The 16141-nt window shown below is 41.2% G+C and overlaps 1 protein-coding gene across 1 annotated transcript in view; it reads left to right on the top strand.

The window, feature by feature from the left end:
- The window catches only part of PGGT1B (protein geranylgeranyltransferase type I subunit beta), a 41753-nt gene that overhangs the window by 12863 nt on the left and 12749 nt on the right, over window positions 1-16141 (top strand). The window contains exons 3-4 of the mRNA XM_018559845.1: window positions 11061-11128; window positions 12393-12544. Of these exons, the coding sequence (XP_018415347.1) occupies window positions 11061-11128; window positions 12393-12544 (220 nt within the window). The remainder of the gene's footprint in view (window positions 1-11060; window positions 11129-12392; window positions 12545-16141) is intronic.

Genomic DNA, 16141 nt, shown 5'->3' on the forward strand with positions numbered 1-16141 from the left:
AAGGTTGGTGGAGAAAAAATTCCAGCACAATGGGCGAAGAGGGTTCTTTACAGTAAGAGCAGTTAAGGTCTGGAACTCACTGCCATCGGCAGTGATTTCAGCCAAGAGTGTAGATTTGTTCAAGAAACGTTTGGACAATTTCTTGAGGGACCGTAATATCCAGGGATACCAGTATCCCTAAGAATGAGATGATGCGTGGACCTATATGGGTTGGACTTGATGGACGTATGTCTTTATTCAACCCCAAATACTATGTAACTATGTAAATGCAATGCACATGTATATTACATGTAAATTTGGGTCAAAGGGAGTTTGTCAGACGGGTTTGGTCATGCGTTTCCAAACAAATTTGTGTGTGTGTTTTTGCTCCTGACATTGAATAACGCATTAATGACTGATGTGGATTAGGGGGATTCAATTTTGAATAGGATCTTATGGAACAGTGTACACTTAAACACATCTTAAAGAGAAACTTCGCCCTCGTCTTAAAAATAAAAGTCACCTTTTGAAATGTTTAGTGGTGCTGTGCTGATATTGGTCATTTTCTTCTTTTAAATACATTTGGCTGCCTCACGGCGACTGTTTACATCGCTGGCCGCACATCTTCTGTCCCTTCCCGTCGCCCACACTCTTGAGGCCGCGTGCAGCCCTGTTGAGACGCCACGCACAGCCCCGGTGAGCAACAGAGTATCTAGCTTCATCTTATTCTGCATTGATGTACAATGTATTGCAGGGATTTGGAGTCAGTGGCAGAACTATCAGGGTGGCATCTGCGACCAGGCCCTGACACTCTACTACTGTCCTAAAATCATTCTGTGTTTTAGAAAAACTGTCACATGACACACACAAAAAAAGAGTATCAGTAATTGGTATCGGCGAGTACTTAAGGAAAAGTATCGGTACCTGTTCTCGGTCTTGGGGAAAAAAATGGTATCGGGGCATCCCTAATGTTTAGTAAGGACAATCTACACACTGATACTAATAGATAATTGCCGGCTTTTTATTCTTTGCTTACCTTATTTTTCTATTCCTCATTCTCATACTGGCCATTTTCACTAAGGGCAGAAGACTCCAGCTCCCTTTACTTCCTGGAACTCTGGGTCTGCCTCCTGTAACATGTGACAGTGCGCATCATCTGAGGACGAAAAAGGCTGTTCCCTCATAATCTTGAAAAATTTAGCAGTTTACAGATGAGATTTCCCAGGAAGGCTCTGGTGATGTAACCTTCCTAGGATGCATCTGTGGGGGCAGGAATACATCACCAGTGCCTCATTCAAACCAGGAAGTGGGGAAATTGTAATTGTAAGTTAAAGCAAAAAAATTATTAACATTAAACTGAGTAAGATGGTTTCATTTCAGCATGCAGAGCTGAATGATAATGTGATTTTTAATGAAAGGGGTAAAGGTCTTCTTTAAATGCCCTGTATACACAAACCTTAACACCTATATAAGATACGTTTTATATTTTCCCTTCTGATCTTATCACATTTCAAATAATCATCTTGACAATGTGTTTTGATTGTAAATAGAATTTGGCGTACATAGTTTGTATATCAAATTAGAGTTTATATGTTTGAATTAGTACAAGTATTTACACTAGGTGGCAGTGTCTGTTTAAATGAAACCGTATGTGTATCTTATTTCTTTTCTGTAATTCCAGCTGTCTCCCTGTCTGCCTCAGGCTGTAGTTTCTCTGCACATATGGAATCCAAAGAAAAACAATTCTGCTAAGAATTCTTTCTTTTATAGGACTTAAATGTGACCATATGCCAATTTTCAGGAATCGGAACTAGCCACATATCAGCTAGATATTTATTTTTTTAGATTTTCCTTGTTATCTGTTAGATAAGAGATATTACCAATAATTCTGCAGTACAATGGTCTACCTATACATTCCATTCAGTTTTGTATCCAGAAAGGTAGGCAGATACTTCATTGGGGGTATCCATAGGAGGATATACGCAGTATTTATTTTAGGTATTTATATAGCGCCGACAATTTACGCAGCACTTTATATAGTTGCACATTCACATCAGTCCCTACCCTCAAGGAGCTTACAATCTAAGGTTGTATCTAAAGGATCACATTTTGTTATCATTGTTAATATTATTCTTAGTAGGGATAAGCTATCGTTGTTATAAGGATATAAGTATCGGTGCCGATAGTGGGCCTTTTCACTAGTACTTGTGAAAATGCCCCGATACTAAGCGCCAATGGCATTGCTTTTAATTTGTAAACGCAAGAGGCTGCTTGAGGTCCTGCGCTTGCTGGGGTCCTTGTGGCGGCTGTCTTTTACAGCACTGCTCTGGCACATTACCTCCTCCTCTTGCCTGCATCTGCCCGAGCACCCATGGGCAGACCGGGAACAGCCCTGGTTAGACCGGCACCCGCCCACGCAGCCCTAGTGAGACCTGCATGCAGCCCTAGCGACACTGCACTGCCCTGGTGAGGTCTGTGCCCGGCCCTGGTGAGCAACACGGAGTACGTAGCTTCATATTATTCTTCATTGCTGTATAATGGATTGCTGGGATTTGTAGTCCCTCTTCAGCTTGGCCTCAGTACCAGAGCTACCAAGGTCCCATCGGTTGCAGCTGTCACAGGGCCCTGGTGCTCCACTACTGACCTAAAATAATTTAGTCTGCATTGTTTTACTTGTTGTCACGTGACCGTTTTTGTATCGGTAAATACTTGAGAAAAAGTATCGGTACTTGTACTCGGTCTTGAAAAAATGGTGTCGGTGCATCCCTAATTATTATACAGGTTTTATATAGCGCCAACAGTTTGCTCAGCGCTTTACAATATAAGGAAGACATTACAGTTACAATAAAAGTCAAGACAAGATGGTTAGGAGGGCCCTGCCCGTGAGAGCTTACAGTCTTAAACATTTGATCCCTTTGGGATGTTTTCATAAATATATGATGAGGCTAAATGGTCTGGAAATACAAACTAAACATGCAACTGCTTGTTGGGAATATGCGCAGTAGTATGGAGTTAGTGCAGCGTTGCAGAAAAGTAGTGAATATGGATGTAATTTGCAAAGTATAGTAATTCACAGCCTCCTATTAGACATCACTGTTCCTTGATTTACAGCAGTCAGAGAAAGACGATTGCTCATTGGTTGCAGTGACACCACATTACTATTTCCAACATTGACTAAGATCTGTAGTTTTTTTAAAAGAAAGATTGCTTGAGTCTTCTAGCAGGTCCCGGCCAATAAATAACTTGCCGGAGCCGGCCGGCTCTGCCCAATTGTTTGTTTTAATGACAGATCAGCATCCCCAAGTCATTAGGGAGCACTGATCTGTCATTACAACTGGGCGGGGCCAGCCGTGAGACTCCGCCCAGCTGTCATTTGCTTGTAGATTGGTCGGCTTCAGCCGGCCGGCTGTTCTTCACGCTTCGGATGTCCCTACGGCTCAGCCGAGCCGAAGCATAAGCTTTCGGTTTGGCTGCCTTCAGCTGCTGTGGGGGCTATTGTGAATAGCCTGTACAGCAGCCCTTTGGTTCGTTTGAACTGAAGGGCTCAGGCGGCCGAAGCGAACTGAAGGATCATCCGAAGCTACGCCTGGATCCTTCGGCTCTTTAGTGAATAACCCTCATAGATTTTATTCTTTTTAAAGCCTATTTCCAGGGGGGGGGGGGGAGTAAACTGCCCATTAATGTCTAGGGGTATTGTGTAAAGGACTTTGATTTACCTGATCCCGCTCCCACAGGCTCAGAGACTGGGGCCCACAGCCTCTTCCCCTCCTGCTCTCTAAAAGTTGGAGGCCCGCAGACATCACATTTAATGTAGGTGCCCATAGCCCTGCAATATACGTGACTACGCCGAGGGACAGTCCACAAGCCAGAGCATAGGGGAAAGGGGTCAGGGCTAACTGCTAGGGAGCGCGGATCAGGTAAGTAAGACTTTTACACAAAACCTCCTAGACATTAAGTTAACCCTTTCAGTGCGAACACTTAGGCAGCAGCAGCACCTTCAATCCAAATATGATTTTTTGTTTTTACAATAACCACTGGAAAACTAGGAAAATGTGCTGTTCAGGTAGCAGCAATGTGACTGCCTTCCACATTATGCTCCAGGACCAGAGGCAGAGTAAAATCTGTAGCATCCAGCCCACTGCTGGTGAAATCATCAGAGCTGATGCTGATGTGATTTTTTTTTTTTTTTTTTTACTGAAAGGGGGTAAAGGTCCACTTTAATGAAAATGCTGGTGAGAAAATATGGGGACGTGCTAGAATGTTTGCCTGTTCCTGGATTCATACTTTGAGTCTCAGATCCGAAAGAAACATGCAGATTAAAAAGTGCGAGTGAAGTCTGAACTACTGATCTGATCCTCCTAGAAGATTTTGGAAAGCCCAGTTAAATCTAACAGAAGGAAATCTTATAAAACTTAAATTGAGGAGTCCTTTTGATTTCAGCTTCAGGCACAAAGGATTGCATTAGCAGTTTGCTGAACTCATTTCACTTGTTACCTGGAATTGCTCTTTAAAGCATTATGTGTCAGGGCTGAATTAGCGATTATGGGTTTAAACATGGATCTGTAGTTCTTTTGATAACCTAAATATAATTACATCCAGTACTGCTGCTGGCATTAATGTACTGTAGTGAATTCTGATGAGGCTGCAGAAGGTAGCCGCTCAGAAAAAATGGATAGGTGAGCTCGGAAATTGAGCTGACTCGACACTTAAACCCATGTCTGCAGATGACCAATATCTTGAAGGTGCGAATTGTACACCGAACAGAGGCTGCAAATTCCAGACTGAGACAGCACAAAGTGACAGCTCGCAAAGGGATAAGGCTCACCTCTTGCCTCAGGTGCCCTTTGTTTTGCAGAGCAATATTCCGATGTAACAATGCTATAATAAATATGACCTATATATTGATCAAAGATGTTATTGATGAGTGTTGTGTTTTGTTTTTTTCAGTGTTTTCCTTTTTGTTGGAATCATGTTTTCTATGTTGGCTATGCTTATGTCTCTTACTACCCTGTTTCCCCGAAAATAAGACCTACCCAGAAAATAAGACCTTGTACTATTTTTGGGAATTGCTAAAATATAAGACCTACCCCGAAAATAAGACCTAGTTGTGACCATTCCCAGGGCCGGTGGTGGCATAAGGTGAACTTGAAGAGCTGCGGGAGAGGCAGGAGATCGGAGCAGTATGTGCTGTGACATCCATGTGCGTTCAATCTTTCCCTCCATCTTGCAATAGAGGAAAGAACTAAAACAGCCGGACTAGGGCGGCAACCAACTAATCGATAATGAGAATAGTTGTCAACTATTCTCATTATCGATTTAGATGGTTGGATCCCCTAGCTCTAACCTCCATGCTGGGAGGAGGGCACAGCAAGCTGTGGACGAGTGCAATAGCCAGCCTGCTATTGGCTATTACAATTTGAAATGGCCATTACCAGACTGGCTATTGCAGCAGCCCACTACTTGCTGTATTTGCATTCAGCAGCTGTCTGTGGAATCTAGCCACTGGCAGCTGTCATTCCCTGGCTGAAGCTATTCGAGTGCCCTGCAGTGCCATTCATTTCACTGGCACCCCAAAGGTGTCTGGAGAGCTCACAGAAAGATATACACACATTGCTTGCACAGCACAGAGGTGGCCATTTCTATGAAGATATGAAGACCAAAACTTACAAAAAATGAAAGAAATGTAAGTTTGTGTACATATATGCTTGGTGTACATTGCTTGCATATGTTTTTAAAAAATACCTCTGCATAGGTGGAAATGGGCTTTAATGTTGTAGATTCAAAGAAGTAGCAGATGGGGACATTATAAAGTAGGGATGCACCGATATATCGGCCGCCGAAACATATCGGCCGAAAATTGCACTTTTGGCATAATGCCGAAGTGCCATTTTCCTGCCGATCAGCGCATCCCTGCTTTCTCTCCTCCCCGCTTGGCGCTGCTCTGTGTCCCAGTGGGTAGGAGAGTAAGAGTGACAGCCTGCCGAGCGCTGCGGGAGGAGAGCGCTGTGAGTGGCCGGCGTCTCTCCTCCCACACCGCTCAGCCTCCTATCACAGTCTGGCAGAGCGGTGTGGGGGCGGAGACAGGCCGCGCTGTCACAGCAGGCTGAGCTCTCCTCCCTACACGGCTTGATCAGCCTCCTGTGACAGCGTGTCAGAGAGGAGAGCCAATGCAAACACTCAGCGATCAGTGATCGCTGAGTGTTTGTAGATAATTGAGGACCTGGTATGTTGACTATATCCTCAATTATGAATGAATGGGAAGTGATCTACATCACCTCCTGTTCATTCATAGTTGTAGTTATAGTAAACACACTATCTCCAAGTTATGAATGAACAGGAACACTCAGTATAGAGGATTCCTGTTCATTGATAACAGGGGATACAGAAAAAGACTGTCCTCCAATCTCTTTTTCTATTTTAAAAGGGAAATATAAGGGGTCTCTTTAGACCCCCCAATATTTCCCCAAAGCCCCTAAAAGTAAAGTAAATAAAATATTTAATAAAAAAATGAGTAAATAAACAAAATGTAAGTTTATACAAAATAAATAATAAAATATTTGAAAAAATTTTAAATAACATTTTTGGTTTCGGCCTGACAATTTTTTTCATTTCGGTTTCGTTTTGGTTTTAAAATTTCCATTTCGGTGCACCTCCTAATATAAAGTGAATGGAATGTGCAAGGACAAACAAGCTTTTGGCGGCAATAGTCACCGAAATGTACACGTTCATAAAGTGTAAACTTGTACTGTTGTAGCTTATTGCCTGTGTTTTATACGGCGCTAATGACTCAGTTAACCCTAAGGCCTCATTCACACACAACGCAAGAGAACAATTGTATATTGCATATATACAATCCCAGAATGCATCATTCATAGTAGAAATTTGAATGAACTGTATGTGCGTATACGCGCGCAAACACGCGTATATGTGCGCTTAAAATTCGCTGCCCGGGCGCATCTCGGTTCCATTCTGTTTTTACGCTACGCAAATATACGTCTCCATACGCAGCTATGTGTATGGAGTCATTTATTTGCATAAGCTGCATATGGTACAATACACGAGTATGCGCGGCAGTGTGAATGAGGCCTAAAAAAGAGCAAACTGTCCTCCAAAATATTTGTGCCAACAAATGCCCAGCACTAAAAATACAGCTTAATAAAAGTGTTAAAAATTGTTTGGTGTCCCAAAATACCGACAGATGATTAAGCATAAATTAATCATAAATATTAATACATAGATGGTAAGCCCTCAGGGGCAGGGCCCTCCTCACCATATTGTCTTGAATTGTATTGTGATTGTAATGTCTTCCTTATATTGTGAAGCGCTGCGCAGACTGTTGCCGCTATATAAATCCTGTATAATAATAGTAATACCTTTTCACTCTTCTCTAGTTGCTATTGTGACCTTTTTTCTTTTTCTAATTTTTTGTTGTGTCTTGTGTTTAGTGTAGTTCTTGTGTGTTTTCTATCAATTTATGTTTGTGCGAGTCCTGCCTACTATCAGGGGATACAACGCGGTTCGTGTTTTTTGTGTGTTTCTCTTTCCGACTATTACACTACTGGCCCGAGGGTTGATCCATAGGTGCCACTGTCGACTACGGCCTCTGGAATCTATTCAGGGGTCATGTATTATATTGTTCCTTTAGGAATATGACTGTCCCTGATGGAATGTGTGACCTTTCAATATCAGTGCACTGTACCTGATCGGATATATTAACATATGTACCGTGTTGCCCACTGCCTCTGTTATTTTTCTTTTTTTACTGTTTGTATTGCATGTACTGGAAAAACCCAATAAAATGTGATTGTTTAAAAAAAATAATAGTAATACATGGCAATCAATGAGCAAATAAATTGTGATTCACGATCACACCGGATTTAAATAGATAATAGCATGCTGATGCATTCAGCTTAAATGATTCAAGTCCCTCAGGTGAAAGTTTGTCCTCAAATACAATCCTTGGTCCATATTAAGGTGCAAAGATATTCTCCATAAAGTGCATACATCTTGTTTCCAGTGACACCTCTCCCAAACCTAAACAAGTAAACGCTACACCTGCTCTCTGGGCTGGAGGTAACAGGCTGATAACAGTGGGGGAAGTGGATAAGAAGAGATTTTATAAGTGGATTTACATTTGTAAGCTTGTGATTGTTTTTAATCTTCGATTTGTGAAAAAATGGCATTGTGTTATGGTTCTCCTTGCTTTCTTATGAGTGTATGACAAACTTTGCGAGATAAAGGAGAAGGAGAAAGTGGATTGCTGAGAAAACTGAGCCTTGTGAACTGAGATTAGTTCTGTGCGCTTTATGACCGGTTTCGATAGATTGGTCCAGCCAATTCAGTGAGTGCGGCTGAAATCGGTGGTGTCACACACATTTGGGAGAGGTGTCACTGGAAGCAAGAGGTATGCACTTTGTGGGGAATATTTTTGCACCTTAAGGACTAAGGATTGTATTTGAGGACTAACTTTCACATAAGGGACTTGAATCATTTTAACTGAATGCATCAGCAAGCTCTATATAAATCAGGTGTGATTGTGAACCAATGAATTATTTGCTTCTTTATTGCTATGTATTGATATTTATTACTAATTTATGCTTATTCATTTGCCTTTATTTTGGGACACCAAATCATTTTTATGTATAATATTTCTGTATTTGCTGTATAAACATCATATTAAGACACTCTCCCAGGAGGAAAACCAATCAAAATCTAAGAACAAAAAAGAAAAATATTCATAACTACCTTCTGGTACAAACCACCATAAGTTTTCCATACATATTAAAACCATTCTTCCCCTTAAGGGTCTCAGCTAGAGAGAATTAAGTAAACAAAAAACAAGAACCCAAAACCCCTCCCGACCTTAAACCAAATCATTTTTAACCTTTTATTTCCTGTGTTTGCTCAAGTGTACAGTGCTAATCACGTAGACCTGAAGATGTTAATTCTTTCTATGCCTGCTTGGCTCAAGACTAACATGTATTGATCTATTGGTGTATCCATTGTGCAATACTGCTTTCATTTTCTCAATGAGAACATGAAAATATTGCCCAGGTGTCTCCTTAAAGAGGAACCTTACCCACCAATTTAATGTCTCCCAACAGTTACTTTCTGTAACTGCCAAGGTTGCTAGTGTGCACTCAAACGTCTGGTGTCATAGCTGAGCACATGTGCAGCACTGCAATTTAAATACAGGCTAAGATGGCACCTTCCTTGACATCTCAGAGAGACAAAGGTGCTTAAAACAGCAGTAGCACTTTGTTGGAGACACTGAGGTGATTTATGGAAGGAGTAGAGGCTTTTCACTTTCAATACTTAATCATAAGCAAAATAAATGTCAAATATTTGCGCTGGCTCATGATTGGTTAATTCATGAACAAAACACAGCTTCATCTTATTTACTTAGCTCAGTGAATGTTAACTTTGCATAAGGTACATACTCTATTCCTTTACAAATCTAGCTCACCATCACTTTGCCAATTTCAGAGCAAAGGGACTGTGGCTGCTGATAAAAACCCCATTCAGCAGAAATACTTGCCAATCCACACACCTTCCCCACCTCTCTGCTGCACTAATTCACCCAGGGAATGACTCCCCCAGTGTGATCGTGTTTGGGACTAGTGATTGGCTGCTTGGCCCATGCACTGTTACAAAGATAAAGTCACATGCTCACACATACCCATTAGAGCAATGGAGCTGGCGAAGAAGTGAGGAAGGGTGAACACACCTTGCTGGGGAGGGAGGGATGGGTGGGCTATTAAGACACTGTCACCTTGCTCTGAATGGGTAAAGTGACTGTCTTTTTGAGGGTCAGTTCAGATATAACCACTGCTTCCTGGAGCTCTTTAATTGCATTTTCAGAAGACTGATTTTGTTAGTGAGATAAATGGTTTCTACGATGAGGAAGTACAAAAACCCCAAATATTTTATAGGTTTCTTTCATTTTATGCTTAGACTTATTTGCATTAGCTGGTCCATATGCAAAACCAGTTATAAAATAGGTTGCTTGTACCTGAAAGTTTTATGGTTTTTATTTTTATGGCTCTTTGTTGATAGCATGCATTCAGGTGTATTTTGTTTGCATTTGCGATGTCTCTAAGCACTTTCTGATTTTCCTCGAAAAATTCTTCTGACTTCCTCTTAAGCTTCTTCAGTTAATTCATGAGGAGTAAAGCGCCCCAGACCTAGACATTTGTAGGTGTTCACAAGCCCTAATGCAATCGCAGATCGTCTTTTCCCAATATTGGTGATTATTTTTTTTATCTTGCATTCTTGCAGGTATTTGTTCTGTGCAATAGTTATAAAGAAGTCCAACTTCTAGCTAAAGATTTATTGACTTCTGTAAATTCTGGGTGTCATGGACCTTCCCCCTGAGGGAAGCCAGGGTCACCATGGTGCCCTTTTTCTTAATAGCTGGAGAGAGAAGTACTGATGTCATTACTTCAGTGCTTTGCTCTGTTTCATTTAAGAACGCCCACCACCAGGGGATGACCGGTAGAGGAGCCTTCTTGTAATGTGACCAGCCTGAAGATAAGATGGCTATAAATAAAATATGAAAGCATTTCATTGGAAAGGGGGGGGGTGGGGCGGTAAGGTGTTATTGCAATCTGCTGAATTTATGACAATATTTAGGTCATCAGTTTCTGTGGTTCCCTCTGTACAACAATTCACAGATATAATCACATGGGATTTTACTCCTAAAATACTGCTTCCTTCTATTGAGGAAAACAGAAAAGGTGCAATTCTAGGTGATGATGAAAGCAGACTCATGAGAAATGGAGGCATTCAGTAGTTGAAATGAAAATGGCAATTCCATATCTATGAGATATGTTTGTGAGCTGAACATTTTTGGTTCTAAAACTACCCAAAGCTAACATAATAAATTTTAATTTACTCTCAAAAATCTCCTATGTCTTTTGTGAATGGATACGTCTAGCTTTTGTTTCTTTATCCGTTTAGTGCGCAGGGTATGCAAGTTTACATTTATTTAATAGTATTGTTTTGTAATTTTTGCTTCTAGCTTGACTCGTACAGCAAACAAAAACACACCTTACAAATGAACAATTTTTGTTTTTCTGCAGAATCAAACTTAAGTCAATGTGGATTTCGGGGCTCATCGTGTTTGGGGTTACCTTTTAATCCATCTAAGGTATATTTCACATTTTTATATGTTTTGATGCATGGAAGGCAGGTGGGCAAGATTCATAACCCAAAATGATATAGCACACCAACTCACCAAATGACATTATTGCTGACCTTTTGGACACATTAGTGTGAATGGGTAGCTGGAAGACTTGTATGTCCATCTTCTGAAAAATTACAACAACGAAGCCCATGGGATTCCTATATTCAGTTCAAGAGCTCCAGTTTGTATATGTTTAGGGGGTTCTCAGGGTAGATTGCATAAATCTCACAGGCAGGACTAATTCCCAGTTAAATATGGTGTAGCTTTACAGCTATAATACAGGATCCCTTGTATTTCAATGGTCACCTAAGTAAGCAACAACATGACCAAGCCTATGGTAGATGGGGGTCCCCTGCTTGTTGTCTCCAGATGGGGCCCCATTCAAGTTGGAGTTCCATTTTTCTTTTTGGAACTGTTTTTAAAGGAGAAGTATTGGGAGAGTAAAATATATTTCCTTCCAAGATAGTTAATGCTAGAGTGGGACACTGCAGCTGTCCTGCACCTGCTCGAAACCCAGAGCCGAGCAGCCATGTAACCACTGAGCATAGGATCTCCCTGCAAAGGGCGATGATGGTCGATAATTGCTCCCCACAGGGATATCCCCTTCGGCTCTATATTCCTCCAGCTCTCATGGGCGGACGGTGAGGGGGCAGGCACAGCTGGCTCTAGTTCGAGAGGCATAGCCAGCTGTCAATCAGGCAGCGGGGTGGATCCTGACAATATAGTCGGGATTTTTCCTGGATGCAGTGTAGCTCTGCATTGTCAGAATATAGCAGGCAGTAAGTAGCCTGTTATGCTGACTTTGGGTCAGAAAAATACTTTAGCAAATATCCTCCTGTGACCCAAAAGAGAAGTAAAGCCCAAAATTTTAATATAGACTAGTAAAAGTGTGCCTGTTTCAGAACTCTGCATGGAAAAGTCACTTCACTAATGTTTGTATAGCAAGTGCATGTGGAAAAAAATGTGTTTTCGTTCCTGGATCTGTCCACTCCTCCTCTTCAGCATTTCAGTGGTGATGAGATTTAAACCTAAAGACCGCTCCACTTCTACAAAGCTAAAGGATCGCTACCTGGTCTGATCCTTGATAACCTATCCTATCAGCATGATGTAGTAAAGGCATAAGAATTCATGTTCTTATACAATCCTTTTATGATCATGTTTGCACTATAAATCATATTATGTGCATTGTTGTTTTTATAACATTTATAACGTGAATTTCTGTTCTCAGGGCCATGGAATCTATCACCCTTACGACAGCGGACACATAGCAATGACATACACAGCTCTGTCTAGTTTGCTGATACTAGGAGATGACTTGAGCCTGGTAAATAAAGATGCATGTCTTGCAGGACTGCGGGCCCTTCAGCTCCCGGATGGAAGGTACGATCGATATAGATATTAATGGGTTTTTATTATTTATTTTTAGCTTTTTCTTGTTCATCCTTGTTAGTCTTTTTTGGAGGGCAAGGCTATACAAAAGTGAATGAATTCCCTTAAAGTGTACCTATTGTCAAGTGTTGGCATAAAGCTAAGTTAAGAGCCTCCCTGAGATAGATACATAGCTTAATATAAAGGGGAAGTAGTTTTCCTTTCATGGAGAAATAACTGCTCCAGGTTGCTTTCAGTCCTGGCCACCTGTCTTAAAGCCTTAGACCTCTGTCACACTTTTTTTTGCTACATTGGGGTATATTACTGTACACTTGTTGCAGTGTTTCAGTTGTTAATTTTGAATGAGCTGCACACTAAAAAGCTCCCTGTACCATTTTTGTAACATAATGCATGGCATTTGGTGCGCTCCAGCACAGAAAAAATTGCCAGCTACTGTATTCGTGTTGGGTTGCCTTTCTAAAGAATGGCATTGCAACACAACACAAACAGTGCCATGTGTTCACATCTGCTGACCGAACTCATAAGTGTAAAGCAGACCTAAATATTTGGTCTCTGTTGCAAGGGAGGATCAGGTAATCTGACCCCTAAAATGATTTTACAAAATAACAAAGCTTTTGCTTATGAGAGCAGCCTTTTCTTTAGGAAAGACATTTCCACCCTTTTGTCACCACTGAATATAGTTCCACTTTAAAATGACCCTAAACTCAGGAGTTAAATCTTAAAAATGCATTCAAGTCCCCCAACTATTAACAAAAATGAATCTTATTTGTGTATCACTCGGCTGTAGATCGTCAAATCATCTCTGAATTGGTGTGGACACTGTCCTTCCTTCTGGAGGGTGGCTACTTTTGTTCCTCTTGGCCCCTGTGTGTGTTGTAAAGTAACCACCACCCAAGCTTGCTTCCATAATGGACTACAATCTCAATAGAAATTAGTAAACTAAATGCGAGATTGTAGTCCACCACAAGATTGAGCTTGGAGCGGTGACTACTTTACAACACACAGGGACCATGAGGAACAAAGGTATCTACCCTCCAGAAGGAAGGACAGTGTCAGCACCAATTCAGAGATGATTTGGGGATCTACAGCTGAGTGATGCACATGGGATGCTACTCTTAAAAAATACTGCTTTACAAAAAAAGTACATTTTCATGTAGCTAAAGACGATGGGTGTAAGGCTCCTGAAGAGTATAAGGCAGGAAAAAATGTTATATGAAAAGTGAAATAACCTATTACCAGTAATATTCAACATTCCAATAATCGGCAAATGATAAACTGCCAGTTTAGCGGCATCGTTTTTCCAGTGTGTAATCTGAAGATCATATCTGGCGGGGGAAAAAAATCATGCTCAGTATAAAAGTTTTACTGAAAATGTGTATGGAGAATAAATGATTGTGCCGTTCTAATCAGGAGCGGAAGGGGTGGGGGGTGGGTGGGGGTGTAACTTCTGTTATCTAATAGGTTGAAAAATTTGCAACTAACATTTTGCTCATCTCTGAAATAAACAACTATTATCTCTCTTCCACTGCCTCATTCGCATTGGATGTGCGTGTCAGGTGAAGAAATCTCGTAGGTCAGAAACCACAAGTACACAGGATAAAACGATAAATATCAGATGTAAGGAGTTGTCCCAAAATTAGACCGGGGGAGGATATGTTGGCTTAAAAGTGACCCTAAACTCAGCAGTTAAACCTTAGAAATGCATTCAAGTACCTTTTTAACTATTAACAATATAATTTTCCCCTCATTGAGGGACACAGGAAGTCGTTCACCCTTGGGTTATACTGTCACTTCAGGGTGATTGGACACTGGCAAACAAAACTATACACTGAGTGGCCAGATTATTATGACCACCTGTCGTTTGTAGGCGAGTATCAGCAAAACAGGAGAATTTGTTAAATGTTCAAGAGCAGCTGTTGTTAAAGTGTTTAAAGACTGGACTGTCAGCCGAAAATCTGGGTCTGAACGTGCGAATTGTGGCCGTCAGCGACTAGTCAATGTTAGGGCAGAACGGAGAGTGGCAAGACTGGTACAAGACAACAGAAGGGCAACAGTGCATCAAATTACTGCAGATCTTAATCAGGGATCCTCTCAAATGATCTCTGAACGCACTGTTCGCCGTACACTGCATCGTATGGGATATGGAAGCCGAAGGCCTGTTCGAACACCTTTGCTGTCTGCAGTTAACAAGATAAAACGTCTCCAATTCGCACAGGAACACAAGGATTGGACAGTCGAGCATTGGAAAAAAGTCATGTGGTCCGATGAATCACGTTTCCAGTTGCATCATGCAGATGGCAGAGTGAGAATTTGGCGGAAACAGCATGAAAGCATGCACCCCACATGCATGAGTACAACCCTTCAAGCTGGTGGGGGCAGTGTTATGGTTTGGGGCATGTTTTCCTGGCATGATTTGGGCCCTTTAATTCGTGTGGAACAACGTCTGAATAGCACAACATACCAAAGTATCGTTGCTGATCAAGTTCATCCTATCATGTTGATGGCGTATCCCAATGGAGATGGCTTCTTCCAACAAGACAATGCGCCATGCCACGGTGCTCGTATTGTGCAGGAGTGGTTTCAAGAACATGAGGGAGATTTTACCTTGCTTAGGTGGCCCCCACAATCACCAGATCTCAATCCAATTGAGCATTTGTGGGACGAAGTTGAAAGAGCCATCAGGCAGCTGGTTCCACAACCATCAAATCTCACAGAACTGGACAGTGCTATTCATCAGGCATGGTGTCAGATTCCCGTCATCACCTTTCAACATCTCGTGGAGTCAATGAAAGAAGAATCGCCGCAGTATTGAAGGCAAAATGTGGCCCAACGAAGTACTGATGGGGTGGTCATAATAATCTGGCCACTCAGTGTATATATTCCTCAGTTTATCAATCTATCAATTGATCTATCTAGTAGATTAGAGTCACTATGGATTGAGTGCTCTTATGCAGTTTATTTACAACTTCTGCTAACTTTATAAGAAAGGAGAAATAACCTGAATACTGGTGGAGTTCAAGGAGTATAATACTATCCGTAATGGAAATGAATGGATTACTGTTATTAAAGTAAATGATTTGTTGGTGATGGGCTATCTTTTAAAAGGGGGACTATTAACAAAGAGCAATTTTGAGCAGAATCTCTTTAATATATGATACCTTGCCATATTTTGGTTGTTATGCTGCTGTAGGCAGAGAGTAGAACTTATAGCTGGGTAACATCTTGATATGGACACACACCAGCGATTTAGATAAATGATTGTTTGCTACAAATTGATGCCAAGTAAGTTACCACTTTAACCGAGCCATTTTGTATTTCTAGATAGGGGTAGAAGCTTACCTTTTGGTATATAGGAAGATCAGGTTTAGATAAATATAGATTTGTATGTTTCATATATGTAGGTTATAGTCTTGTCTTGATTTTATGCATACGGCTGTATTGGTAGAAGTAATACCCACCTAATGGAGGCAAGGCTATATTAGAGTTATAACATGTAATTGTAATAAGCTTGCATTAGTTTTGGTATACAGAGGGCCCTTCATGCTGTGTTTATGATCATGCTGGTAGTAGGATGGAATATCCTGGCCT

The sequence above is a fragment of the Nanorana parkeri genome, unplaced genomic scaffold, assembly GCF_000935625.1.
Source record: "Nanorana parkeri isolate BGI_ZX_2015 unplaced genomic scaffold, ASM93562v1 scaffold417, whole genome shotgun sequence".
NCBI classification, from domain to species: Eukaryota; Metazoa; Chordata; class Amphibia; order Anura; family Dicroglossidae; genus Nanorana; species Nanorana parkeri.